The following is a 27,526-nucleotide window of genomic DNA, read 5'->3' as shown; positions in this document are numbered from 1 at the left end:
TGGCGAACAAGTGGGAGACCTTTCGATTTAAAGCTTTCGTGACTGCAGGGATTAATCTTCTTGGTTCTTTCGGTAAAGTCACGTAGAAGGGAAGTAATAAAATAATACAAATAAAACATAATAAAATAATTCTCACGACGTTTCGGCCACAACGCAAGCAGCCGTCCTCAGGTGAAGAACAGGTCTGTCGAAAAGACAGAGTCTGACTGATATTGATGTAGTTTATATTTGAGTTTTATACGTGGTGATTTGGCTGCTGCAGCTCCTTACTATTAAAATTTCCCTCCATTTATTACTGCTAATCCTACTTCCTCCAATTATGACTGCTAATCCTACATAATACACGAGCATAATATGACTTTGAGACCCCCCCCCCACCACCTACACATTCCACAAGTAGTGACTAATCCAATATCTGCATTTTACATAAATATGCAAAATTATTCTGTTGATATGTAAATTCCTTTGTCAAGGCGCCCTTCCCCCTCTAACCCAGCTTAAATATGCGCTGCCAAGCTTGATGGTGTTCATTGGGACGCTGTCTTTCCGACAGCCCTGTTCTTCACCTGAGGACGGCTGCTTGCGTTGTGGCCGAAACGTCGTGAGAATTTTATTTTATTCTGTTTTATTTTTATTATTTTATTATTTCCCTTCTACGTGACTTTACCGAAAGAACCAAGAAAATTACAGTTATCACGTTACAGTGTATTATCCGTTCTTTTCCATTAAAAACGATAGTCTCATTTTTAAGCGTCAACATTTTTTGAAGCACCATGTATTTACGTTTACTGGAGGAATCCGATAAGCTATAAAGCTCTTTGTTCACAGATGTCCAGGAAGTGGCGGGTCAGAACGTTACAACGACAAACAGCGCAGAAACACGACAGGAGAGCAACGTGTAGGAAATGTAAACAAATCACTTAAAAATAAACACAATAAAACTAAACTATTCCTTATGTTACCAGGTAAAACACCACCGTGGTATGAATTTATTTTTCAGAAGCGACCTGGCCACAAATGATCCCAAACGAATCTCAATAATCTCAATGCATGTTGCTAAATGTGTATAAAAGTGTGGCGACTCCCACCTCTTTAAACGTGTCTGTACAAATATATCTAGAAAAAGTCACTTTGCCGGCACCCGCTGCGACGTTTCAAACTCAGCGCCCTGAATCCATCAGGATTTGTGAAAGGTCCGCAATTTTAAATGCACTTCCAATAAAACATGCACGCGCACACACACACTCAAACAGACGATCAACAACAACTGTTCTTCGAACGATGCTCTTTAACGTCCGCCGTGAACCAGGCGGCGCGTAGCAGTCGTAGTAGTATTCTTCCCCCTCCAACCCAGCTTAAATAGACGCTCCAAGCCTGGTGGTGTTTCATTCAGACGCTGTCTTCCCGACAGACCTGTTCTTCACCTGAGGACGGCTCCTTGCGTTGTGGCCGAAACGTCGTGAGAATTATTTTATTATGTTTAATTTTTATTTTATTTTATTATTTCCCTTCTACGTGACTTTACCGAAAGAACCAAGAAGATGAATCCCTGCAGTCACGAAAGCTTTAAATCGAAACGTAGTAGTATTATTATGAAGGCTGACGCCACACCGCGGCATTAACCGTCCCAGCGCGAAAATCAATGTCGCGTACGAACTCAAGCGTCATCTGTTGCCGTCCCGCTGTTGCTGTTGGGCATCATGGGTAAACGAAGCGTACACAAGCAGAATTCCGGTACCGTGTCTCGGCACGCCATTGCGGCGTGAACGTCGGGAGAGGAATAACACCGGCGCGGCAAAGTGCGTAGCAGGACCCTCTTGAAAAAGGAGTCTTCAAATTCGGCGAGGCCTTGCCGAGTAAATAAATCACATTATTACCGGGCTGCCACGATGATTTATTATTGTGGGAGCCAGGACTTATGATGAATGATTGTTCTAAGCTAAACTGCCAAAGTACATATAGAGAAAAAATAAAAGCAATATTTCACATGACAGCCGCTTATTTTGTATCAGTTTTCAATTCACCTCCAGTTTACGGAGTGCGTCTTGCCGATTTTTTTTTTCTTCTTCGCCCGTGGCGGCTCGGTTTATGCCCCGCGTCAGTCACGCCGCGGCTCCGCGCCACGCACTCTGTCGCCCGGCGCAAATAAAGCGCCGTTAATTGACGTCCAATCAAACGTTGTTACATTGTTCCATTGGGCGTGTTTGGGGCCTAGGAGATATTAACTCCCTCGCCTGGTATGAAGGAGGTCGTGGGTTCGATCACGACCCTGACGCCTGCTGCTGTATATTTGGAGTTGGCGTGTCTCTCTCTCTCATCATCATCACGGTGGCTATGAGATGTTAACTACCTCGCCTGGAGTGCAGGAGGTCGTGGGTTCGATCCCGACCCTGACGCCTGCTGCTGCATATTTGGAGTTGGCGTGTCTCTCTCTCGTCATCATCATCATCACGGTGGCTATGAGATGTTGACAACCTCGCCGGGTGTGCAGGAGGTCGTGGGTTCGATCCCGACCCTGACGCCTGCTGCTGCATATTTGGAGTTAGCGTGTCTCTCTCTGACGTGGATTTGTCTCTGGGTCCTCCGGTTTTCCCTACACATTTAGAATCAACGTATTTGGCTGCGATGAATTCCCACACGATGATAAGACACTTCGTTGATCTATTATTTGTGGCTAGGTCGCTTCCGGAAAAGAGCTATTATAGCTCAGTGGGCCTTCCCTGGTAAAAAAAATAAAACATTGTTCAGTTGATTTATTTTCCATTCTGATATTTATTTACTCTGAAAGCATCGCCGGAATTTCAAGTGTTTTACTTTTGAATGTCTCGACTTGAAGAGCCATCTGTTTAAAAATATATTCTCTCTCTCTCTCTCTCGAGTTTGTTTCTTTCTCTCTCTGTCACCATTCTCTCCCCGGTTACACCGATTAGCACGGTTGGCTACGTACGGTGCGAAAGAAGTTCAACATACGTACACACTCAATCCTCTTCCTTCTTCACACACGGCAGTCTGGGATATACGATGCAGTGGGCGCCTTGTGAAAAATACAAATTATGATTGTTATTACGTCCACAGCGCCTTTGTTATCGATCCGCCGCAGGATGAGAGGGTCTCTTTCTCGCCGTGCGGTTGGTTGTGGTGGTTTGTTTGACCATACTTCACCACGCTGGTCAGAAGAAGGCAGTGAGCCTAAACGTGGGAGCGTTTATACCACCGGTCACGCATGGCGTGCGTATTTCTTGTGTAATAAGAATACGACAGTTACTGTACCAGCCGATTACATTGTCTTATTAATTTCATTATTGTATCTTTTTTAAACGTCATTTCCACAATTTTTGTCCCGATTGTGATTTTTTTCCCCATCAGCGTCGCGTCGTCACGAGACGCAGAATCCGTCCGGATCTCTTGCGGTTGCGACCCCCGATGCTAGAGATAGCCCGTGGAAACGAATATCAGAGAACTACGTCTGAGAGAAGCCTTCACCGTGGTGACCTCTGGTGCACATACCAAAATGGGACCGCGTTTTTGGCCACTGACTGCGCCTGAGATTAAATGTCCATCTCATGACCAGCCAAAGCAATATTTTTTTCATCTCAAATCTGGAATTTAGATAATTTAAGTGCAGGAACAAACTTAATGGGATGGGTTTTTTTTGTTGTTGCCAAGTCCACCGGTGACCTGGACTTGTGCCCAGGGTCTCAGCGGTGCCAGCCCATCGCGCTACGGCCTCCTGCCGCCCCAGCCACCTCGCTTGCTTATTTTTTTCATGAATAATTTAAGTTTTTTTCCAGATTACGAAAAGACAAAAGGTGGCGAACGGTGGCATCATCGGCAGCTCTCGGTCGACGTGAGGGACGGCAGTTTAAAGCATCGTAGTGGTAGTCGTACAATCAATATTGTCCAGAATAAAGTGTGTTTTGTTGGGTTAGATCGCGTTGATATAAATGCGTCGTTAAACCCGTCACCACCCAACGCAGTCAATTAGTGAGGTTTGTAGCGTAGACGAAACGCGCCAATTAGTTACTACTTCAGCGCACCGGAGTGTTGGGGAGCAAAGGGAAGTTTCAGGCTACAGGAGCAACAGAGGAGAAGGAGAGACCTTGGTTCTGGGGCAAGAGAGTGCATGGAGGGGAGTAGAGCGAGATGAGAGGGGAGAGGTAGGAGAGTGCGTGGAGGGGGAGTATAGTGAGGTAGGGGAGTGTGTAGAGGGTAGTGACGTGAGATGAGAGGGGAGAGGGGGAGAGTGCATGGAGGGGAGGGAGATGAGAGGGGAGAGGTAGGTGAGTGCGTGGAGGGGAGTAGAGTGAGATGGGAGGGGAGAGGTAGGGGAGTGCGTGGAGGGTAGTGAAGTGAGATGAGAGGAGAGAGGTGGGAGAGTACATGGAGGGGAGGGAGATGATAGGGGAGAGGTAGAAGAGTGCATGGAGGGGGGTAGAGTGAGAATGGGAGGGGAGAGGTAGGAGAGTGCGTGGAGGGGAGTAGAGTGAGATGGGAGGGGAGAGGTAGGAGAGTGCGTGGAGGGTAGTGAAGTGAGATGAGAGGAGAGAGGTGGGAGAGTACATGGAGGGGAGGGAGATGATAGGGGAGAGGTAGGAGAGTGCATGGAGGGGGGTAGAGTGAGATGGGAGGGGAGAGGTAGGAGAGTGCGTGGAGGGGAGTAGAGTGGGATGAGAGGTAGGAGAGTGCGTGGAGGGGAGTAGAGTGAGAGTGAAGGTGGGAGTAGAGTGAGATGAGAGGTAGGAGATTGCGTGGAGGGGAGTAGAGTGAGATGGGAGGGGAGAGGTAGGAGAGTGCGTGGAGGGGAGTAGAGTGAGATGAGAGGTAGGAGAGTGCGTGGAGGGGAGTAGAGTGAAATGAGAGGTGGGAGTAGAGTGAGATGAGAGGTAGGAGATTGCGTGGAGGGGAGTAGAGTGAGATGGGAGGGGAGAGGTAGGAGAGTGCGTGGAGGGGAGTAGAGTGAGATGAGAGGTAGGAGAGTGCGTGGAGGGGAGTAGAGTGAAATGAGAGGTGGGAGTAGAGTGAGATGAGAGGTAGGAGAGTGCGTGGAGGGGAGTAGAGTGAGATGGGAGGGGAGAGGTAGGAGAGTGCGTGGAGGGGAGTAGAGTGAGATGAGAGGTAGGAGATTGCGTGGAGGGGAGTAGAGTGAGATGGGAGGGGAGAGGTAGGAGAGTGCGTGGAGGGGAGTAGAGTGAGATGAGAGGTAGGAGAGTGCGTGGAGGGGAGTAGAGTGAGATGGGAGGGGAGAGGTAGGAGAGTGCGTGGAGGGGAGTAGAGTGAGATGAGAGGTAGGAGAGTGCGTGGAGGGGAGTAGAGTGAAATGAGAGGTGGGAGTAGAGTGAGATGAGAGGTAGGAGAGTGCGTGGAGGGGAGTGGAGTGAGATGGGAGGGGAGAGGTAGGTGAGTGCGTGGAGGGGAGTATAGTGAGATGAGAGGTAGGAGAGTGCGTGGAGGGGAGTATAGTGAGATGAGTGGTAGGTGATGTGCGTGGATGGGAGTAGACTGACATGAGAGAGGAGAGGGAGGAAGGGCTGAGTCCACGGAGGGTTGTTAAGACGGCGTGGGTTGACTGTGAAGTTGACCAGCGAGTGGATGGTGTTTAGCAGGGGAGCGAGAACATTTCTGCGAAGGGAAGTGGTTGTCGGACCGTTCCTCCACGCCACCCTCTTGGCAACTTGCAAACGGTTTCGGGCATCCGGGAACCGTGCCAGGCCCGGCCACCCAAACCCCAACCGCGAACACAACGCGAACCCCCCCCCCCCCACCACCACCCTGACCCCCACCACCACCACCACACTGACCCACACAAAAAACAAAACCACAGCCGGAATAAACACGTCCTTCGCAGAAGTAAAAAAAAAGGAACCAGAAAATGCAATTTTGTGTTCACGTCCTAATCTTTGTTGAGTTGTTGATTTTTTTTCCGTTCCCTTCTTTGACACGTCGCTCGCTTCATTTACTTGGGATTTTTTTATTGTGTTTTTTTTATTTATATATAAAATGAACCCTTGCAGCACCGCTGACCGCGAGCGCTTTATCTGGGCGTCCAGCCCCCCCCCCCCCCCTTCAGCCCGGCATGGAGGGCCCCCCCTCCAGCATCGCCCATCCGGTCCCACTCTTCAGCACTCTCTCTCGCTTCTCCCGTCTCTTCCCGGAGCACACTCGCTCGCTCGTCTGACTCGCGGGTGTGGTCAACGCGGGGTTGACGCCGTGCAATGTGTTTCCCTTTCAACGCGTAGCGGTAGTAAGTCGCACTCTTTCGCGACAAAAATCACCCAAAATAGAGGGGTTTTTGGGGGGAGTCAGGGTCGCGTAAGTATAAATGTGACGTGAAACCCGCCACCACCCCGGCACGGCCGATGAGTAAGGTTTGTCACGCGAACTAAAGCGTGGCCAATTAGTTACTAGTACAGCACTAACCAGTGTGATGGGAGAGTAAACCCAGAACATTGCTGATTGTAATCACCAGCGAAACGTCACAGGACCCGAATCGCTAAAGTTGTGGGTTCGCTGCAGTAGTTCAAGTTCAAGTTTATTTATTAGGTATAGCCCTGTGAGCCATTCGGCTCTTGAATCGGGTGATACCGCAACAAACAAAAAACAAAAACATGAACAAAAAAACATCTTAAAGTGAATATGTGACTGAGTGCAAACAGAAAATCCAAGAAAAGACAGCAAAATATTGCAGAAAAAAAACACCATACACCAACGCTGTGTGCAAAAATCCCAGCGGGATGCAAGTCAAACAACCAACAACAACCACAAGACAACTTAGATTAAGGCCATCAGTCTAACTCTGTACTACAACAAACAAACATGGCTAAACCAAAACACTTTTCGAAATCACCAAAATAAAGCCATGAAAGCAATGAAACAGTGATCATAAGGACTGTGACGGAATTTTCACAATAAATGGCATAAACAACATGTACTACCAAAACCCTGCAGCCATAGCTGGGTTTAACGACGCATTTATATTTACGAAATCTCACCAAAAAAAACCTTTATTATGGATAATAGGTGCCCGTTTGGTGTTTGAACATCCTAAATCCCCTCCTCTAGCCTGCGCGATCTCGTCCAGGAGTACAAACCACCGCGCAAACTCCAGTAATCCTCGAGCAGAAACTTTTGGCTGGGCCATCGAACAAAAACGGCGGTCACCGCATTCAGATGCGCTTCCGTGGCCGTCTGGAACGCTCCTTCCCTCCCATTGAAGCCTTTTCTTTTTGCATCATAATGATACTGGTGGCAGAACGGCTTCCATAAATATTGCCCCTTACCCCCAACCACCCCCCACCTCCCCCCCCCCCACTGCCCCCCACCGCCCCCCCCCCCCCCACGAGATGACGTCATCCCCTTCGTGTCAGACGACAGCCCGCGGAAGCAGATATCGCAGATCTACCTCCGAGTTCCATTAAGGCGACCCGGAGGCTCCACACATTTTTTAAAAAAGTTTTTGCCGGCAACGCTTTTTTCTCGCCAAAAGCCCTGCCTGCCCTTGACAGCAACGTTCCCCATAAGCGGTCCGAATGGCATGACAGCCGTTCGAACCGCTTATGGGGGATTTGGGCCAAATGAAGTCTGGAGAGGGGGGGTGTTGGCACGGTCATTGATGACCCACGGTCTCTCTGCTCAAACAGGGAAAGGTGCAGCCCTGCAATTGCTTGCCTGCCCGCCTGCCTGCTTGCTTGGAAGGGCCTCCGCTAGAGAGGGAGCTCGAGGGGGTGGTACACGGACCCCTCGGGCGTACGTGGCAATGTCCCAGGGGGTACGTGGGGTAAATTATAAAAGCGTGAATTTATATCATAGTCATCGGTGAATAATCGCGCGTGGATCTGCCAAGATAAAATAACTACGATAAAAAATGTGTATCCATATGGTATCCTAGAACGATGTAAAAGACGGTTCTAAATGCATTGATTGCAACAAAAAAAAGTTGGTTATCGAGAGTAACCAGCGAGCACTAACAAATTACGTGACGCGTGCAGGAGCGTCCGTTGCATTTATTTTTATTCGCTTGCAGGATAACCTCACAAAGTGGGCAATTGGTTCAATAATATATCCATGTTCGTTATTCATTTCATTTACTTCTCAGAACCATGTTGGGTCAGGTAAGGGGGTGGGGGCGGTTACTCTGTTGAAACATAGTTTAACAAGGTTGGGTAATACGCTTAGGTCTTTTCGGTAAAGTCACGTAGGACCTTTTTTTATAATAAATAAATAACTAAAATAAATAACAGTAGCCAACAAAATGTTGAGAACCACTGCTCGAGATCAGTGGACTTCACCTTTACTGCAGCCTTGCACCCATTGGCTTCTCAATCGTGAACAAAACTTACGCTAATAAATACATAGAGGTTTGATGAAACTAAGTTAGTTGTACCTTACGTGTCCGTGCTTAATACGTGCTTTCGACGATTTACCTTCGAAAAACATCTGCCCATGTCTCAGCTACCCCCCGAAAGGGCATTTGGCACACGCAGGGAACGGCGTGTAGCCCGGGTTAAGAACCGATGCCCGAGAGGGTATTTGGCCGACCCTTGAACACTGGCCAAGACGTCACGAAACAGGTGGGAAACACCCGCAACTTTACGCAGCACGCAATCTGCCGGTCAACGAGGACTAACTTTGTGGACAGGGCTTTACCTAATACATGAAACTGGAAACTGAAAAAAACTGTCTACCCATTGAAGACCAGTTTAACACGTAGGCTTTCGCGACCAATATTATTCATAATCAACGTTTTTTGGTTTAGATCGCGTTATTTATAAATGTGTCGTAACCCTCCACCACCTGACACGGCCAATCAGCAAAAAAAAAGTGTCACGTTGACAAAAGACAAATAGTTCACTGCTTTTGCCTACCGGTGTGTTGAAGCGTGAAACCACAACATTTACAATTTGAGTAGTACGACGTTTCGCTGGTAATTGCATCCAGCATCATCGGGCAATTCGCCAGAATGGTGAGGCTCTGCTCTGTCTCCCGTTCTTAAATAGAGCAGCAGCAGGTGACGTCATCATTAACTCATGAACTCATCAGGTGCAACGATTTGAGGGGGGGTTATTGTAATTTTATACTAGATTAATAATCAGGAAGTTGTTACATTGAAGACCGCTGGCTGGCTGGCTGACAGCGGCGGTGGGGAGGGGATTTCATAAACCTGTCCGTTTCAGACTGCCCCCAAACACGGCAAAGGGAATCGCAAACCCGTGGACTTCTGGAGCCGCAGCTCCCAAGTGGCTTGAAAGATCTGGACACATTCCCATCAGTGAGTTCCTCCGGCAAGCAAGGCTGCGTTGGCTGGGTGATAGAGCCCGCATGCCAAGCCACCGCATGCCCAATCAGCTTCTGATTGGCCGCACAGAGGGGGCTAAATAGGCACGATATTGACTGGAGAAGAGATGGACTGATGTGGTTACGGGAGGATATGGAGCTGAGTGGACTTGTCGATGACTGGTACCAGCGGTGCCAAGATCGGCTTCTATGGAGCAAGCTCGTGAAGGAAGCTGCTGCTACTGAGCAGTTGGAGGCAGTCGCCCTCCAGCAGAAACGACGGAGGGCAGAGGAGCGACGCTCACAACAACGATCAGAGCGCCGGACTGAGCGTGGACAATTAGACCCAAGCCGAAATATAAAATATACAAAAGATTGATTTAAAATATATATTTTATTATTTTGTATGATAGAATATAGTATTGTCATCAGTATATGACGTAAGTATACCAAGTTTGCAGTCGATACATTGGGAAGTGGGTGAAAATTGAGTTGCAATATTTGAGGATACGACAACAGACAGAGTTGAGGATACAACAGACAGAGTGGGTTAAATAAAAAGCGTGTAAAAAACATTTAATGTGAATACAATTGTTCGCGAAAGCCTCCTGCGTGTTTGACGGTACTTTTATTTGAGATATTTATTATGTAGAGAGAACGAGAGAGTCAGAGACATATCTGACGCTGTATCGTTTCGCGTCGTGAATATCCGTACGCTCATTTGTGTGTTTTTTTTTACTGAAACAGCATTTGAATCTTATATTCTTTGGGTCTTTCGGTAAAGTCACGTAGATAGGTTCAAAGAAAATCTTGTTATTTTTTGCTATTTTCTTTGAACCTATCTACGTGACTTTACCGAAACACCCAAGAATATGAATTCCTGCAATCACGAAAGCTTTAAGTCAAGATTTAGCATTTGAATATGACTATGCGAACGCAAACACATTCCTGCGGAGGGAGCTGGTAGGAACGTTGGGTTGCTCGGTCAATGGCCAGGGTCAACGGCGGCGTGGAGTATTACGCAAATATGCCCGACTGTGAGGGCGGGCACGAGCCGGCGTGAGTAGGTTAAATGTTGAGTTTTATAAGGGCACCACTGGGTGACCAGCCCCTCCCCACCCAGCCCCACCCCTCCCACCCCCAACCCAACCCCAACCCCACCCTCCCCACCCAGCCCCTCCCCACCCTCCCCACCCAGCCCCTCCCCACCCTCCCCTCCCTGCACGACGGACGGACGGACACAATAATCCCCTGTGGGCTGGTGTAACCAGGAGGTTCCTACCAGTAAAAAAAGGATGTTATAAGAGGGCGTGGTGTTTCTACTCAGTAAGGTCAAGCATGAAAGGTCATTGTTTTTAGTTTGTAGTTTTGGTTCATGTTAATGATGTTGTCATTCACTTCATAAGTATGGACGTGTCTCCTGAGTGGCGATGTCTACACACGGCACTCGATAGTCATTTAGGTTGAGTCGACTTAGGGGACGCTCAGTACCGGTTCTGATCATCGTCACCGGTGTTGATGGCCGCGAGCGGGAATCGAACTCGAGTCGCCAGGTTTCATAGTGCGCTCTCTGCAGACCCATACACAAAGCTCCCCCGTATAGCCTGCTAACAGACTATTGGGGCAAGTGCTGTTAGCGAGTAGCACCTATGAAGGCCGGCACGGCACACAAGAGGGTCGGTGGGTAGTCAACCACTACGCAAAGACAAAGCTCCCCCGTATAACCTGCAGACTGGCGGGGCAAGTGCTGATCGCGAAGCACTGCACACCGCCACCGCACCTACGCACAGACGCCTCGACACACACATCGCGGCCGCGTTGATTGCCGCTCTGGCACGATGGACCTGCCGCGGTTTATTTCCAGAGATGTCCGTCAATTAGAAGGCGGCGGCTGTAATCGCCGTCATTAGCGCGAGCCCCGTTGCGTGCGCTGCGAGGCGAGATAATCGTGGCTAATCACCGCCATAGTCGCAGCAGCGGCATCATCAGCATCATCACAACAACTCGTTTAATGAGTGCGGGGCAGAGAGACAGGGGGGGTAGGGGGGTTCGGGGTGGATGATGGACAGGCGTAGGGAGAGTGCACACTGTGTGCATGTGTATTTGGGGAGCGGTGGTGCCGTGGTTAGCGCACTGCGCTGCGCACGCAAATCCGGCGACCCGAGTTCGATTTTCGCCCCCGCAGGCTAGCGGGCAAATCGTTTTGTTGACGAATATCTGAACCGCTTCTGGGCCTCCCCTAGGTCGACTCGGATGTAAATGAGTTTCTGGTGTGGTGTGCGTTGAGGTGGTGGGGGGGAGGCCGGGCGTGGCACTGACCAACACCACCCCCTCGTGTGCCGTGTCGGCCTTAATAGGTGCTCGCTAACAGCACTTTCCGTACATTCTTTAAAGGCTACATGGGGTGGCTTTGTCTTTGGAGCGGTGGCATCGTGTATTGCACAATGCACTGCGAACCCGGTCACTCCCAGTTCGACTCCCGCTCACGGCTAACATCAGTGGCGAGCGGAGGATGTCTTAACCGGTTCATGGCCTCCCCTTCCGTGGGAGGCCAGGGGGTCATGACCCACAGGTGACAATTCCACATTCTCACGGCCAGGACCAGTTCATCCACATGACATCCATGAATGCTTTCTGTCAACGTGGTACTCGATTTATCGATCCCACGAGGATGATTGTCACACGGGTGTATGTGAGTTACAATGTGTGTACGTGGACATGTGCGATGCGTTATATATTTGCCTATATCAATGCATAGGCGTGTATCTCGCATACGGTCCATATGTTGTGGCGTGCGCTCTGCATGTCAGCCGACGAGCCGGCTAAACGGGAGGAGATGTTTGTATTTTGATTGTGACTTTTGTAATTGTTTTGTGTATAAAACTAATTCGCTTTGCACAAACAGCCCCGGGCATTTTTTTGCTGTGAGCGCTATATTCAGCAGAGTGTGATAATGCGTGAGTGTTAATGGGCGCGCGTGTGTGTTATTGTCTGTGTCTGTGTTATTGTGTGTGTTATTGTGTGTGTGTGTTATTGTGTGTGTTAGTGGGGAGCGGTGGTGTAGCGGTTAGCGCTACGCTGCGCTACGAACCTGGCGACCCGGCTTCAATTCCCGCTCACGGCCAACACCGGTGACGATTATCTGAACCGGTCCTGGGCCTCCCCTAGGTCGACTCAGCCTCAAATGCGTACCTGGTGCGATGTGTGAGCATCGCCACTAGGGAGACAAAGGCGGCCGGGCGTGGTGTTGGCCACCCACCCCCTCGTGTGCCGTGCCGGCCGTCATAGGTACTCGCTAGCAGCACTTGCCCCTACAATCTGTTACAGCCTATACGGGGGATCTTTGTCTTTGTGTGTGTGTGTGTTTTTGCGTCTGTGTATTAATGCATGTCTTGTGCTTATTTGCCAAGATGCTTCACGTGTATTAAAGTCGCCGTGTGTGTTGCCGTGTGTTCTTTGTATGTGCTGAGGTATGTGTGTGACAGTGTGACCTAGTTAGTCTGTGTGTGTGTGTGTTGTGTATGTGACTGAGTTAGTCTGTGTGTGTGTGTGACTGTGTGACTGAGTGAGTCTGTGTGTGTGTGTGACTGTGTGACTGAGTGAGTCTCTGTGTGTGTGTGACTGTGTGAATGAGTTAGTCTATGTATGTGTGTGTTGTGTGTGTGACTGAATCAGTCTGTGTGTGTGTGTGACTGTGTGAATGAGTTAGTCTGTGTGTGTGTTGTGTGTGTGACTGAGTGAGTCTGTGTGTGTGTGTGACTGTGTGACTGAGTTAGTGTGTGTGACTGTGTGTGACTGTGTGACTGAGTTAGTCTATGTGTGTGCGTGTGACTGTGTGACTGAGTCAGTCTGTGTGTGTGTGACTGTGTGACTGTGTGACTGAGTTAGTCTGTGTGTGTGTGTGACTGTGTGACTGAGTGAGTCTGTGTGTGTGACTGTGTGAATGAGTTTGTGTGTGTGTGTGACTGAGTTAGTCTGTGTGTGTGTGACTGAGTGAGTCTGTGTGTGTTGTGTGTGTGTGTGACTGAGTTAGTCTGTGTGTGTGTGTGACTGAATGAGTCTGTGTGTGTTGTGTGTGTGACTGAGTCAGTCTGTGTGTGTGTGTGACTGAGTGAGTCTGTGTGTGGTGTGTGTGTGTGTGACTGAGTTAGTCTGTGTGTGTGTGTGACTGTGTGACTGAGTGAGTCTGTGTGTGTGACTGTGTGAATGAGTTTGTGTGTGTGTGTGACTGAGTTAGTCTGTGTGTGTGTGACTGAGTGAGTCTGTGTGTGTTGTGTGTGTGTGTGACTGAGTTAGTCTGTGTGTGTGTGACTGAATGAGTCTGTGTGTGTTGTGTGTGTGACTGAGTCAGTCTGTGTGTGTGTGCGTGTTGTGTTGTGTGGGGAGCGGTGGTACCGTGGTCAGCGCGTGGCACTATCTACCCGCAGTTCGATTCACGTGATCTGAACCAGTCTTCGTGCGCGGTGTGTAAACATCGCCACTGGGGGATACAAAGGCGGCTGGGCGTGGCGTTCACCACAAGACCCCTTCGTGTGCCGTGCCGGCCTTCATAGGTGCTGCTCGTCAACAGCTATGTAGGGGGGGGGGGGGGTCTTCGTATTTTACTTGTTCTATGTCCCAAATGGTGACATGTGCATGTCCACTGTAAGCACACACACACGTGGGCCTGGGGTGTCCAGAACCACGCCCGGCCGCACCCAGAAATGTATTTAAAGCCGAGTCTACCTAGGAGCGGGACTGCTCGTGAGATATCATCCCTGCTAGGCGTGGCACCGGAATCGAACTGTGTCGGCTGGGTTTTGTGGCGCAGTGCTCTCCCCACCGCCACCGCTCCCCATACACAAAGACAAAGATCCCCCGTATAGCTTCGACAGACTGTTGGGGCAAGTGCTGTTAGCGAGTATTCACCGATGAAGGCCGGAACGGCACACGAGGGGGTGGGTGGCCAGCACCACGCCCGGCCGCCTTTGAATCCCCCAGTGGAGATGTTTTTACACATCGCACTAGGTACTAATTTTGAGGCCGAGTCGACCTAGGGGAGGCCCAGAACCGGTTCAAATAATCGTCACCGGTGTTGGCCGTGAGCAGGAATCGAACTCGGGTCGCCGGGTTCGTAGCGTAGCGTAGCGCTAACCGCTCCGCCACCGCTCCCCACGTACACACACACACGCGTGTGTGACTGTGTGTGTCTGTGTGTGTGGGGAGCGATAGTGCAGCGGTTCGCGCGCTGCGCTACGAACCCGGCGACACGGGTTCGTTTCCCGCTCACGGCCAACACCGGTGACGATTATCTGAACCGGTCCCGGGCCTCCCCTAGGTCGACTCAGCCTAAAATGAGTACCTGGTGCGGTGTGTAAACATTGCCACTAGGGAGACAAAGGCGGTCGGGCGTGGTTGCTGGCCACCCACCCCCCTCGTGTACCGTTCCGGCCTTCATAGGTGCTCGCTAACAGCACTTGCCCCTACAGTCTGTTAAGGCTATACGGGGGATCTTTGTGTGCGTGTGTGCGTGGAGGAGGAATCTTCCCGTGCCTCTCACCTTCCCTCATTAACGACTGGGCCCTTCAATCTCCCGCTACCTCTCCCCAGCGCCACTTCCACTGGCAGAGCACTTAGTATTTCTTATTGAACGCAAAGCATTCATCACTGCGCTGGCCGAGGCGGGGATAGAATCCCTTAGCAGCTTGGGTGGTTAGTGGCTGGAGAGGGGAGAGTGGAGTCGGTGGGGGGGGGGGGGGGGCTCAGAGGGAAGGTACCTTGACCCCCCCTCCTTAGCCCCCCATTCGTCTTGGAGGTAACACCAAAGCCACATTTTTAACAGCAAAAGTGTTTTAGACGGGAGTGAGTTTTTTGTTGTTGTTGTTTTTGTTGTTGTTGTTGTTTCGTACCCAAACAAACGCGTGGCGATCCCGGGAGGTTGGCGTCGAAACAGTCCGGAATTCGCGTCCTCCGATGAATCTTCTGTCCGCCCGACAACACTTTGGTGTGGAAAAGCCAACAAGCCTACGGATTAAGACACGGCCCGTGTAAACTTGTATACGTTAATGATAACGGTGTGTGTGTACATATATATACAGCACACACGCAATGGAAAAATGATTCGGACTCATAACACATTCCTGCGGAGGGAGCTGGTAGGAACGTTGGGTTGCTCGGTCAATGGCCAGGGTCAACGGCGGCGTGGTGTATTCCGCAAATATGGCCGACTGTGAGGGCGGGCACAAGCCGGCGTGAGTAGGTTAAACGTTGAGTTTTATAAGGGCACCACGGGGTGACCAGCCCCTCACCACCCAGCCCCACCCAGGCCCACCCCCCCACCCCGCCCCTCCCCACCTTCCTCACCCTCCCCTCCCCACCCAGCCCCTCTCCACCCTCCCCTCCACACCCAGCCCCTTCCTCCCCACCCAGCCCCTACTCAGTAAGGTCAAGCGTGAGTTTTATAAGGGCACCACGGGGTGACCAGCCCCTCCCCACCCAGCCCCACCACTCCCACCCCCACCCAGCCCCACCCTCCCAGCCCCTCCCTCCCCACCCAGCCCCTCCCTCCCCACCTAGCCCCTCCCTTCACGACGGACGGACGGACACAATATATCCCTGTGGGCTGGTGGGTTCCTACCAGTATTATTACATTTAGTGACTTACTTACATCAATGTTCTCTATGTTGCACTCCCGTCGTGTTTGTTGAAGCGTTTGCCGCCCTAAGTCGCTGAGCCGCCCGTATGTGGAACATCTGTGCACAATAAAAATAGCTTCCATGGCTCCCATCGGGTTCCTCCGGCAGTCTAAAGAACAATTGTGACGACTGCTTGTCTCTCTCGCCGTTGGTTTGATTGGTGGTGACAATGGCTGCAATGCGTCATCACTGCCGATTGCTGCGACCTGGGACTCAAGCGTTGTGATCTGTAGGGTCAGCTCGAGGTTATCCCCCAACCACTCCGTCGGGCGGATTAACCGCGTTCAAGATCGAGTCCCAAGTTGCACGGGACGGTCGTCTTGCGTGCAACGCAACGTTGACCGTGGGTCAAGAACGATGACTGCCAAAATTAAAACGAGTAAGAATGACACCGCAAACTGAACGCCGCGTTGTTCCCCAATCGGCACGGGCAGAGAGGGTGCCACGGTGGCTAGGAGATGTTAACTACCTCGCCTGGTATACAGGAGGTCGTGGGATCGATCTCGACCCTGACGCCTGCTGCTGTATATTTGGAGTTTGCGTGTCTCTCTCTCATCATCATCACGGTGGCTAGGAGATGTTAACTACCTCGCCTGATCGGATCATTGGGTAATAAATCGGCATTTTGCGACCTCTATGAGATGATAGGACAATAGTCTGAGTCCATAATTGGCAATAAGTAACGGCAAAGCGGTTTCAAGCGACTCACAGAATTGTGCGCAGTTGCGTCTGCAGCACACGACTTCCCTGAAGTGATTCACCTTCAGCGAGCGCGATGCCGATCACACGACGCGGTTCGAATTCGACCCTCGATCGATGGCTGCGCCATCGCCGCACACGCGTCGAATACAAAGCAAGGGACAAGTCCATACTTACTAACAACTCCTTACTTACTAACAACTCCTTACTCACTAACAACTCCTTACTTACTAACAACGCCTTACTCACCAACTACTCCTTACTTACTAACAACTCCTTACTAACTAACAACTCCTTACTCACTAACAACTCCTTACTTACTAACAACTCCTTACTAACAACTCCTTACTCACCAACTACTCCTTACTTACTAACAACTCCTTACTAACTAACAACTCCTTACTTACTAACAACTCCTCACTAACAACTCCTTGCTCACTAACAACTCCTTACTCACTAACAACTCCTTACTAACAACTCCTTACTTACTAACAACTCCTTACTCACTAACAACTCCTCTATAATTTTTCATTGTTGGAGGGGTTGCCCCCCACTACTTAAAAACCCTGGCTTTCATCCAGCAGTGGATTGCCAAAAGGCCTCTCAGTTAATATGTTCGTCCTCTTAATAATTTACCACTACTGCCATTGCCAGCCTCGATAAACTCACTCATGCTTAACATGAACGGATTTTAATCATATTTAGTTTTGCTGTTGCAATGGATGTAGCATCTGTTGTGAAATGATATCTGTAGCGTCAATATATATTCATATACATGCACATTTATATGACTGTGTACTCAGCAACAGTATAACAATCACATGAGCACCACAGCGTACTATCTCCGATTCGTAAATATGTGGGCATACATGTGTGCATATATATATCTGAACCTATGTATGTATGTGTGTGTATATATATGAATAAGAAAGAATATCACTCTCGTGCACAATTCGACGCATGTATCCCAAGTGCAAGAATCAAGTTCGAGTCGAAGAATCGATGATAAATCGATGACCAATCGATAACAAATCGACGTGAACAATTAAAGTATAGAACTCCTCGACTCGTCATTCCCTGCCTTTTCTTTGCAATTTCCCTGCAGCTTCTTGTTTTTTTATTTATAAAAAATGTATTTTTACGGGAACAGTTCAATTTCCCTTAAAAGTAACTCTGAGCTCGCTTTGTGCTGTAAAGGAGAGCTCGTTTTTGGTCAACTTTCAGAGTGATTGCCTGTACGCCCGCACACGCGCGCGCTCGTGAGCGAAAGCAACACGGGCAGATTGCAAGGCCGCTCCTAATCGCTCTGAAAGGAGGAGAGCGAGAAGAGACGATTGAGACACGACACGGGGAGAGAGAGAAAGAGACAGCGAGAAAGAGACAGCGAGAGAGAAAGAGACAGCGAGAAAGAGACAGCGAGAGAGAGAGACACGTGTAGCGGAGATATCAAGTGAATAGCAATCGGAGACACCGCGCGTTGACTGAGTGACCAAGGAAAAGGACAAAGACCCCCCGTATAGCCTGTAACAGACTGTAGGGGCAAGTGCTGTTAGCGAGTAGCACCTAATGAAGGTCGGCACGGCACACGAGGGGGTGGGTGGCCAACACCACGCCTGGCCGCCTTTGCCTCCCTAGTGGCGATGTTTACACACCGCACCAGCTACTCATTTGAGGCCGAGTCGACCTAGGGGAGGCCCCAGGACCGGTTCAGGTAGTCGTCACTGGGTGTTGGCCTTGAGCGGGAATCGAACCGGGGTCGTCAGGTTCGTAGCGCGGCGCGCTAACCGCTGCACCGCCGCTCCCCGCTGACCGAGTGTCCGCACCGCACGGCGAGACGGGGTCACGGTGGCCCCGATCGATGGGGTCTCGGTGGGGGAAACGGGCAGCCGCATTGACGCGATTGGCCACGTACGGTGCGAAAGAAATTTCAGCATACATACAAGCAAGGGAGGGGTAAACTTCCCACCCCCTCCCCTCCCGACCGCACCATCAGTGTTGGTGTACGGTGCTTTTTCTGCAATATTTTGCTGTCTTTTCTTGGATTTTCTGTTTGCACTTAGTCACATAGTCACTTGAAGATGTTTTCTTGTTCATGTATTTTTTTTGTTTTTTGCGGTTGCACCCGATTCAAGAGCCGAATGGCTCACAGGGCGATACCAAATAAATGAAACTTGAAACTTGAACTTGAAACCAGTGACATGGAGGGGATGAGATCGCATCGGGGTTCCATGCCGGAGTGGAGATGAGTTTGGCGAGTGGCAGGACCGTGAGCGCGGTGGCTGCGGCGTTAGTGGGGAGGCGTTGATCCAGCAGTGAATAGACCGTGGCTGATGTTTGACGACTGTGTGCAGTAGATATACAGATAGTTGTTTTTAATGTCACGTGCTCTTGTTTAACTCTTGACGTCTGCACAAAAATGAAGTTATCCTCGATAATAATTATCCATAATAGAGGTTGTTTTGGGTTAGATCGCGTAAATATCAATGTTGTGTCGTTAGACCCGCCACCACCCGACACAGCCAATGAGTAAGGGTTGTCACGTGGACAGAACGTGGCCAATTTGTTACGAGCACAGCACTAACCGGTGTGTTGGAGAGCAAATCTACAATGTTTTCGCTCAAATGTCAGCACCATCATTTAATCTGCGTTTGTCTCTCTCCGTCAACCCTCCTCCTCTACCCCACCCCCATCCCCCCCTTCTCCCCCTGCTCCCCCATCTCCCCGTGTCCCTCCAACCCTGTGTGCGCGCGTCTGCGTGGTGCCTCTCCTCGACTCCAGATGGATCGGATGAAAACCCCTTCACGCGTCTCATTTTTTAGTTGTGCTCCCTTTCTGCGCAAGAGCACAAGCGAAAGAGAGAGAGAGACACACACACAGGAGTGTACTGCCACCCTCTTTAGATATCTGTTTTCAACGAATCGTGTTCATCTCCTACTCCTCGTCACCACCGTTGCTGCTGCTGCTGTTGCTGTTGTTGTTGCTGCTGTTGTTGCTGTTGACGCTGGTGGCCGTCGCAGCAACAACGCCGATGTCAGCGGACCGCGAGCTGCCGCGAGAACTCCGGCAAGCGACTTGCGGCGACGAGAGAGGCGAGGGATCAGCGCCGCACGAAAACTACGAATCCCGCTTGACCGAGGACGGTGTCGATGACCTTCGCCGGATCACAACAACAACAACAGCCGACAACAACAACTCGTGGATTTTTTGCTGATAAACCAGCGTTTTTAAAACTGGCATGAAAAATAAAAAATATAAAAAACGCTTAAACGACAGAAATAAGCGTTGGAACAAACTGAGGACTTTTTAATCATCAGAACACTTTTTTTCTTTTGTAAACGCCTCGTGTATATATTTTTTTGTTCTCTTTAATTTTTTTTGTACACTGAAAATGCAATCGAACAGTTTCAGCTATCAAATGGAACTGCGATGGACGTTAAATCATCGCTTGGTCAACCTCAACGAAGAACATTTCACGATATTGGCAGGATGAGTACTTTGATTCGTCGCGCCGTGCATCGAAGAATTGGCCCAAGACCCGAAACGTTGGTGGGGGGGGGGGGACCCCACGGATGAAAATGGAAAACAAAAACACGTGGAAGAAAAACCATGCATACGCACGGCACTCTCATCTGCATCGCCCTCCAACATGCGTTTGACCTCTCTAAGTCCCCGGCATTGACGTCATCTTGTGAGTCGCAAATAAACAAAAAAAAGAGAACGACATGACGTCACTCGGTGCACGCGGTGACGCGCCGCGAGATGACGTCGCACGGGCGAGGCGCGTGCATGGCGCGTGATGACGTCGTCGAAGAGGATCTTCGTCGTTTTAATTATAGATTTGAAGCTTTCGTGACTGCAATGATTCATATTCTTAGGTTTTTTCGGTAAGGTCACGTAGGTAAAAAAAAATTTAAACTAAAATTGATAAAACTAAAATTATTTTACTTTATTAAAACTAAAATTGATAGAAGTAAAATTATTTTACTTTTATAAATTTTAGTTTACATTTTTTACCTACTTGACTTTACCGAAAAACCCCAAGAATATGAATACTTCGTCGTTTTGTGCACGTGTCGATGGGTTTGTGAGTGCGCAGGTCTTGACTCTCCGTCCAATTTCATTTGCTCAGCTTTATGCAGGGGGGGGGGGGGGGTGTAAGTCCCGGCGTAGCGACAGAAACAACATTCAAGTTGATATTCGATCATCGTTACAAGAGTTATTGTGACCTCCCCCCGCCATCAGCCCCGTGTTCCAGACGGACGGACAGACATGGCCGATGCATTTGTTGCAAAGCATTAAGCGAGACACGAATATGCTCCCATCACCGATAAGGTGCCGTGGTACATTATAAAATCATTAGAAACAGTGGGGAAATTGGGGAGGCGTTCATCCAGCGGTGGATTGACCACGGCTGACGATGATGAACGACTATGAGAAATGGAATAATCAGAGTTAGAATGTTTATTTATACCGGAGGAGGAATCCGATGATCTGCGAAGCTCTTTTTCACAGATGTCCTGTAGGAGGCTGGTCAGAACGTTACAGCAAACAGTTACACAAACGCGATAGGAGTGCAAAGAATAAGAAAGGTGAACAGGCCACATAGATCTTCTTGGTTCTTTCGGTAAAGTCACGTAGAATGGAAATAATAAAATAATAAAAATAAAACTGAATAAAAGAATTCTCACGACGTTTCGGCCACAACGCAAGCAGCCGTCCTCAGGTGAAGAACAGGTCTGAATGACACACCCCAGGCTTGGAGCGACTATTTAAGCTGGGATGGAAGGGGAAGAGCGCCTTGACAAAATAATTTGCATATCAAGAGGAATTTAGCATATTTATGGGAAATATTTATGGGAAATCCACATAGACATATACAACTAAACTAATTTTATTTTACCAGGTAAAACCCCGCCGAGGTATTAACTTATTTTTCAGAAGAGACCTGGCCACAAACGATAGCAAAAACACATTCCTGCGGAGGGAGCTGGTAGGAACGTTGGGTTGCTCGGTCAATGGCCAGGATCAACGGCGGCGTGGTGTATTCCGCAAATATGGCCGACTGTGAGGGCGGGCACAAGCCGACGTGAGTAGGTTAAACGTTGAGTTTTATAAGGGCACCACGGGGTGACCAGCCCCTCCTCACCCAGCCCCTCCCTACCCTTTACTCCCCACTCAGCCCCTCCCCACCCTCCCCTCTCCACCCAGCCCGACCCCTCCCATTTTTGGATGCACGACGGACGGACGGACGGACACAATAATCCCCTGTGGGCTGGTGGAACCAGGTGGTTCTACCAGTATAATCTCAATAATCTCAATGCATGTTGCTCAATGTGGATGAAAGTGTGGTTACCCCCACCTCTCTATGCGCGTCTGGCCCCAGCGTTGGACGAATCGTGGATCATCACGTGGAGATGTTTAGCAGCCGAATAATCTCATCGGAAAGCAGGCACCGGAGGGTTAACACAGCGCCATCTGTATCATATTTAAAATATAGAAATATATCTCTTCCCGCGGCAAACACGTCTATTATTGATTTACCTCCCCAAGAGCCGAATGGCTCACAGGGTTATACATAATAAATGAACTAAACTGAACTTATCCAGCCCCTCTTTGCTACAGCAGCAGCAGCAGTAGTAGCGGCAGAACGCACGTGGCCTATGGCGGCTCGCTCACAACGACATCGATGTTTGGGGGCTTTTAAGCGTTTGGCCCCCCCCCTCCCCCCCACTGGTGGATGTTTGAGAAGAGCCCCCACCCCTTAGCAGTGGCTGTGATGAAAGCATCTCACGACGTGATCCAGTAGTGGATGGATCAAGCCTTTGATCCAGCAGTGGATGGATCACGGCTTTGATCCAGCAGTGGATGGATCATGACTGACGATGATGATGATCGATCGTCTGATAAATTGAAAACGAAGTCGCATGGGATGACAGTTACCTCCCTTGGGCCGTCTAATCTGCTTATAGTTCAGAGTTTAACGTCTTAGCTTCTGCTCGATATAAAAACCCTCGATGGATTTATTTGATCTCCTCCACGCCGACGGTTGTTGTTGTTTGTTATCGCACAACGCCTCCTCCGTGTGTGGACATTCAACTTTTTGTTAGCTTCATTTCCACGAAACCGTCTCCGCTTACACCGATTATATATATTTTTTTTATTGCAGTACTTAAGTGACAACATCGTTGCAATGCTGTTTGGTTCACGTGCGCGAGTTCGATTACCGCTCACGGCCAACACCGGTGACGATTAGCTGAACCGGTAACGGGGCCTCCTCTGGGTCGACTCAGCCTCAAATGAGTACCCGGTGCGGTGTGTAGTAAACATCGCCGCTGACAGCACTTGCCCCACGAGGCTGTTTACAGGCTACACGGGGGATCTTTGTCTTTTTTTGTGTACATTGGTGCCAGAATTGTCCGGATTATAAGATGCACTTTACACTGCCCCCATGCCCTCTTCCGCCGCTGTATTACAAAGACGACGTGGTGAGTTGCGTTGAATAACAGCTGGGGCAGGTGTGTGTTGCGTGTGCCTGCTCTCTGACCCGTCTTGTGCCCAACCTTGTATTGGCATCTTCCTCAATCACAGGCCGGGCGTTGTGGCAAGGCGCAAAAGGGCACGCGCACAGACAACGGGGTGGACATTCACTCTGGCGTGACAACCCATGAACGATTGCGTTCGTATCAGGCGCCGTTCGTGGCACGCGATCTTACGTGTCGGATAATCGAGGGGGGGAAGCAGAGTTAATTGTCGCTTCTTCGCACGAGTACGGAAGCGGAGAGTTACTGGGCGAAACTATGTCCTGAGTTTTTAGTAAAAGATTGAAGTACTGGATTATTTGTAAATAGTTGCCCGTGTATATTTACAACGTCGCGAAATCTATGCATGATGGTACGATATTTACACAAAGTTGGTATACCTTGTAAAATATACCCATCTATATTTATTGATTTTTAAGGGCAGTAATCAAGGAGGGGTTTGCTTGTTAAGAAAAAAAAACGAAAATAAAAAGTTTAAATAGACGGTATTTTGAAAAAAATACACAAGTTGTATATAAGCAATATTTAAATCAAGAACAGTGCTGTTGTGTGTTGTATATAGCCGTGGCAGATCCTGGTATTTAGAGATGAGCATGCCATGCTAACCAACACAATATTGCCTGCACAAATCTAATAAAAGTACATTTTATCTGCATTGACTAAACCTTTTCGCGGATTTAAAAAAGAAAAAACCATGAGCATTGCGGAATGTATAAAAAAAACACGTGAAGGTATTAATTTCAAAATAAAGTTACATTTAAAGGGTTGCCTGTATGTGTATGGTAATTGCTCACTGTGTGGTGTTTGAAAAGTTGCACCGCTATTGCTACATGACTGCACCAAGTTTGCGTGTCTTTGTTTGGTACCACCTCGTGTAGTTATTGTCAAGTTTAGTTGACGATTAATTTAGTTCACACGGACAACCCCAATTGTGAGTGTTGATCGACAGGTTCTAGCCTGGGATTCCACGGTGGCTAGGAGATGTTAACTACCTCGCCTGGTATGCAGGAGGTCGTGGGTTCTATTCCGACCCTGACACCTGCTGTACATTTGGAGTTTGCGTGTCTCTCTCATCATCATCACGGTGCCTAGGAGATGTTAACTACCTCGCCTGGTATGCAGGAGGTCGTGGGTTCGATTCCGACCATGAAACCTGCTGTATATTTGGAGTTTGCTATGTTTCTCTCTCTCTCATCATCATCACGGTGGCTAGGAGAAACATCTTAAAGCGACGACGCGCAACAGAAACATCCTGGATAAACCAGCAAATCTTCAAAAAAAAACGCATTACAACGCTGTGTGCAAAAATCCCAGTGTGATGCAAGCCAAACAATAACAGCTATAAGACAATTTAGATTTTAAGAAACATGGCTTAACCATATGTTTTCAAAATCATCAAAATAAAGCTTAAAGAAACAAACCAACAACAGTTGGTTGTCCTTAGCTCGTCCTCGTTCCCCGAACCTCCGATTGGCACGGTCGACTACGTACGGTGCAAAAAAAGTTCAACATTCACACGCGCAGATAACCCTCCTCCTGGCTTATGTCGAGTTTCCCTTCACCGCCACACAGACGCTGCTGATGCCCCAATCCCTCCACACACACAGCACACAAAGACAAAGATCCCCCCCGTATAGCCTTCACAGACTGTTGTAGCAAGTGCTGTTAGCGAATAGCACCAGTGAAGGGAGGGGGGTGGGTGGCCAGCACCACGCTCGGCCGCCTATGTCTCTCCAGTGCCGATGTTTACACGCCGCACCAGGTACTCGTTTTAGGGCTGAGTCGACCTCGGGGAGGCACAGGAGCGGTTCAGAAATCGCTCGCCACTGATGTTATCTGTGGCCGCGATGTTGAACGCTGAAAAAACTAGGAACTGTTCCAATTCGGCACTCGGTTTGACTCTTTGCTCATTCGTCTCGAAATTGTGAACACTTTCGGATGAAAGTAAATATCTGTCGGGCAATGTTGGTTCGTGTCCTCAACACAATGGGGCCCGCTATGTGTGCACCGCGTTTGAAAGCATTTAGCTCACTCACTGTGCGTTTAATTTGCTAAATGTGTCCTGGTAAGTGGTGCAAGACTGGCAAGAGCCACATTGATCTCTTTCTTAATATATTCCAATTGTGTTTTTATAAAAAAAAAATATATAAAACTATTGGCCTAATCTCCGTACTATAAGACTCATGGCTGATGCCAGTAACGTTAAACAAAAGACAAAGATCCCCCGTATAGCCGTACCAGACTGTTGGGGCAAGTGCTGTTAGCGAGTAGCACCTAATGTATGAAGGCCGGCAATGTGCCACACGAGGGGGTGGGGGCTGGCCAGCGTCACGCCCGGCCGCCTTTGTCTCCCTCGTGACGATGTTTACACACCGCGCCAGTTAGCAATTTGAGGCCGAGTCGACCTAGGGGAGGCCCAGGACCAGTTCGGATAACCGTCGCTGGTGTTGGCCGTGAGCGCAGCAGCTTCCGTGCCACGACTCTCGGTTCGACACGCCGGGTAAGAAGACAATGTGCATCTCATCGACGGAATACGGTAACAATTATCGTCCTGTTGTTACACTTTGTCTTGCGATACTCTGGCTCCAAGATGTTGGGGCTTGTTTTTTTCCTCCCCCTCCCCCCTCCCCCCCATTTCTTGTGGCACCTTGGAACAACAAAGCGAATGCGGTCTCCGTTGCGGGCGCACATCAAGAATCTGGCTGAGCAATCACTACTCTCGACTAGCCGGTAAGGCAGCTCTTGGTCACTCGCCACTTTAACTCCACCACGTGGTGATGATGATGGTGGTGGTGGTCGTGTTCCTCCCCCCCCCCCCCCCTTTGTCGCCCGCGGGACAATTCCAGAATCGTCGCAATAAGAAGGTTCACTCAGGCCGGAGGAATCCGATGAGCTGAGAAGCTTTTTTTTTCTTCTTCCACAGATGCGTCCAGAAAAAAAACGGGCGGGTCAGCGAGTTGCAAGGGGAAAACAATGGAACAGCGAAAAAAACGATGAGAGTGGACGAATTTATATTTAGCTAAATAGCTAAATATAAATACGTAATAAATGTATTAATTACGCAAGTCCGATTCATCAGGCTTGGGCAAGGCTGAAAAAACGTCTAAATGAGTCCCAGACCACACCAAGATAACACCACACAGCAGTAGCAGTCCCGCAATAAAGTAACTGGATTTCCCATCTCTCACGTAAATGTTTCCTATTTAAGAAAGCCGCAACATACAGCGGAACTCCTGCGATAGTTCAATGGGGCGTCACGGTGGCTATGAGATGTCAACTACCTCGCCTGGTGTACAGGAGATCGCTGCTTCGAGCCCGACCCTGACGATGCCCGTTGTATATTTGGGGTTTGCGCATTATCCCTTGTGGTCACGTGGATTTTTCTCCGGGTCCCTCCGATGTTTCCCACGACATCGAGAAACACGCGTTTGGAGTGTCTGGCTGCTACACATTTCCACACGATGAGAAGCCACTTTCGTTGAGCCATCATTTGTGGCCAGGTCGATTCTGAAAAAAAGAGCCATACATCTCAGCATGGCCTTACCTGTTAAAATAAAAAATATATATATATTATAAAGAGCATTGATTTATATTTAGAGGGCTCAGTTCTAAGGAATATCCCTAATCGTCTGGTCAGTATCAGCCATCCTCGTCCTCCTCGGCACCGCAATTTCTCCAGCAAGCTGCATCCACCCGCAGTGTAAACAACCACATGGGGGAGGAGGGGGAGTGACGCAGACCCGTTTACTCCTCGCTAAAGCCCCCCGGGTTTAAGATGCGATGGGAAGGATTTGGGCCAAGGGGTAAGTTGAGTGAGAAAGGGGGGGTGGTGAGACACGGGGGGAGGGAGTGGGAGTAGAGAAGCGTGATAGGCCAGACACGTGGTACGGGGGGGGGGAGGGGTTGGTCTGGGGAGTAGCGCTGCAGGGAGGTGAGGGGGGTCAGTGCGATGTTTAGCTGGGGTGGTGTTGGTCGCTCTCCCAGCGCTCAAATACCTTCCACTGGTCACCCGCAGGAGCACCAGGCCACACGGTGGCTGCGACTTTGTGTTTGCACGTGAAAGTGTGTTCCCTCGCTCGCTACGGGCGAGAGGGCAGACAGCCCACTTTCACGGCCGTCCAATCGAGCCCTCTTCAGCTCTGCGGCACGAGCGCGCGCGCACGCGTGCGTGCGGATTGTACCGGGAGCGGTGGTGCAACGGTTAGCGCTGCGCTGCGAACCCGGCGGCACCGGTGACGATTATCTGGACCGGTTCTGGGCCTCACCTAGGTTGACTCAGCCTTAAATGAGTACCGAGTGTGGTGCGTTAAAACATCGCCACTGGGGAGACAAAGGCGGCCGGGC

At 49.6% G+C, this 27,526-nt stretch overlaps 1 protein-coding gene across 2 annotated transcripts in view; it reads left to right on the top strand.

The window, feature by feature from the left end:
* Positions 1-22,291, top strand: part of LOC133355906 (transcription factor MafB-like) — a 74,238-nt gene extending 51,947 nt beyond the window's left edge. For both annotated transcript variants that reach the window (XR_009756798.1, XM_061573322.1), the window contains exon 3: positions 19,422-22,291. Coding sequence is in view for 1 of the 2 variants with exons in the window: in XM_061573322.1 (XP_061429306.1) it covers positions 19,422-19,434 (13 nt within the window). In the remaining variant the exon portion in view is untranslated. The remainder of the gene's footprint in view (positions 1-19,421) is intronic.
* The last annotated feature ends 5,235 nt before the right edge of the window (positions 22,292-27,526 follow it).

This window comes from Lethenteron reissneri, chromosome 52, assembly GCF_015708825.2.
Source record: "Lethenteron reissneri isolate LAM-NWPU_2019-01 chromosome 52, ASM1570882v1, whole genome shotgun sequence".
Lineage (NCBI taxonomy): Eukaryota > Metazoa > Chordata > Hyperoartia > Petromyzontiformes > Petromyzontidae > Lethenteron > Lethenteron reissneri.
This window is presented reverse-complemented; position numbering and strand designations above follow the sequence as displayed.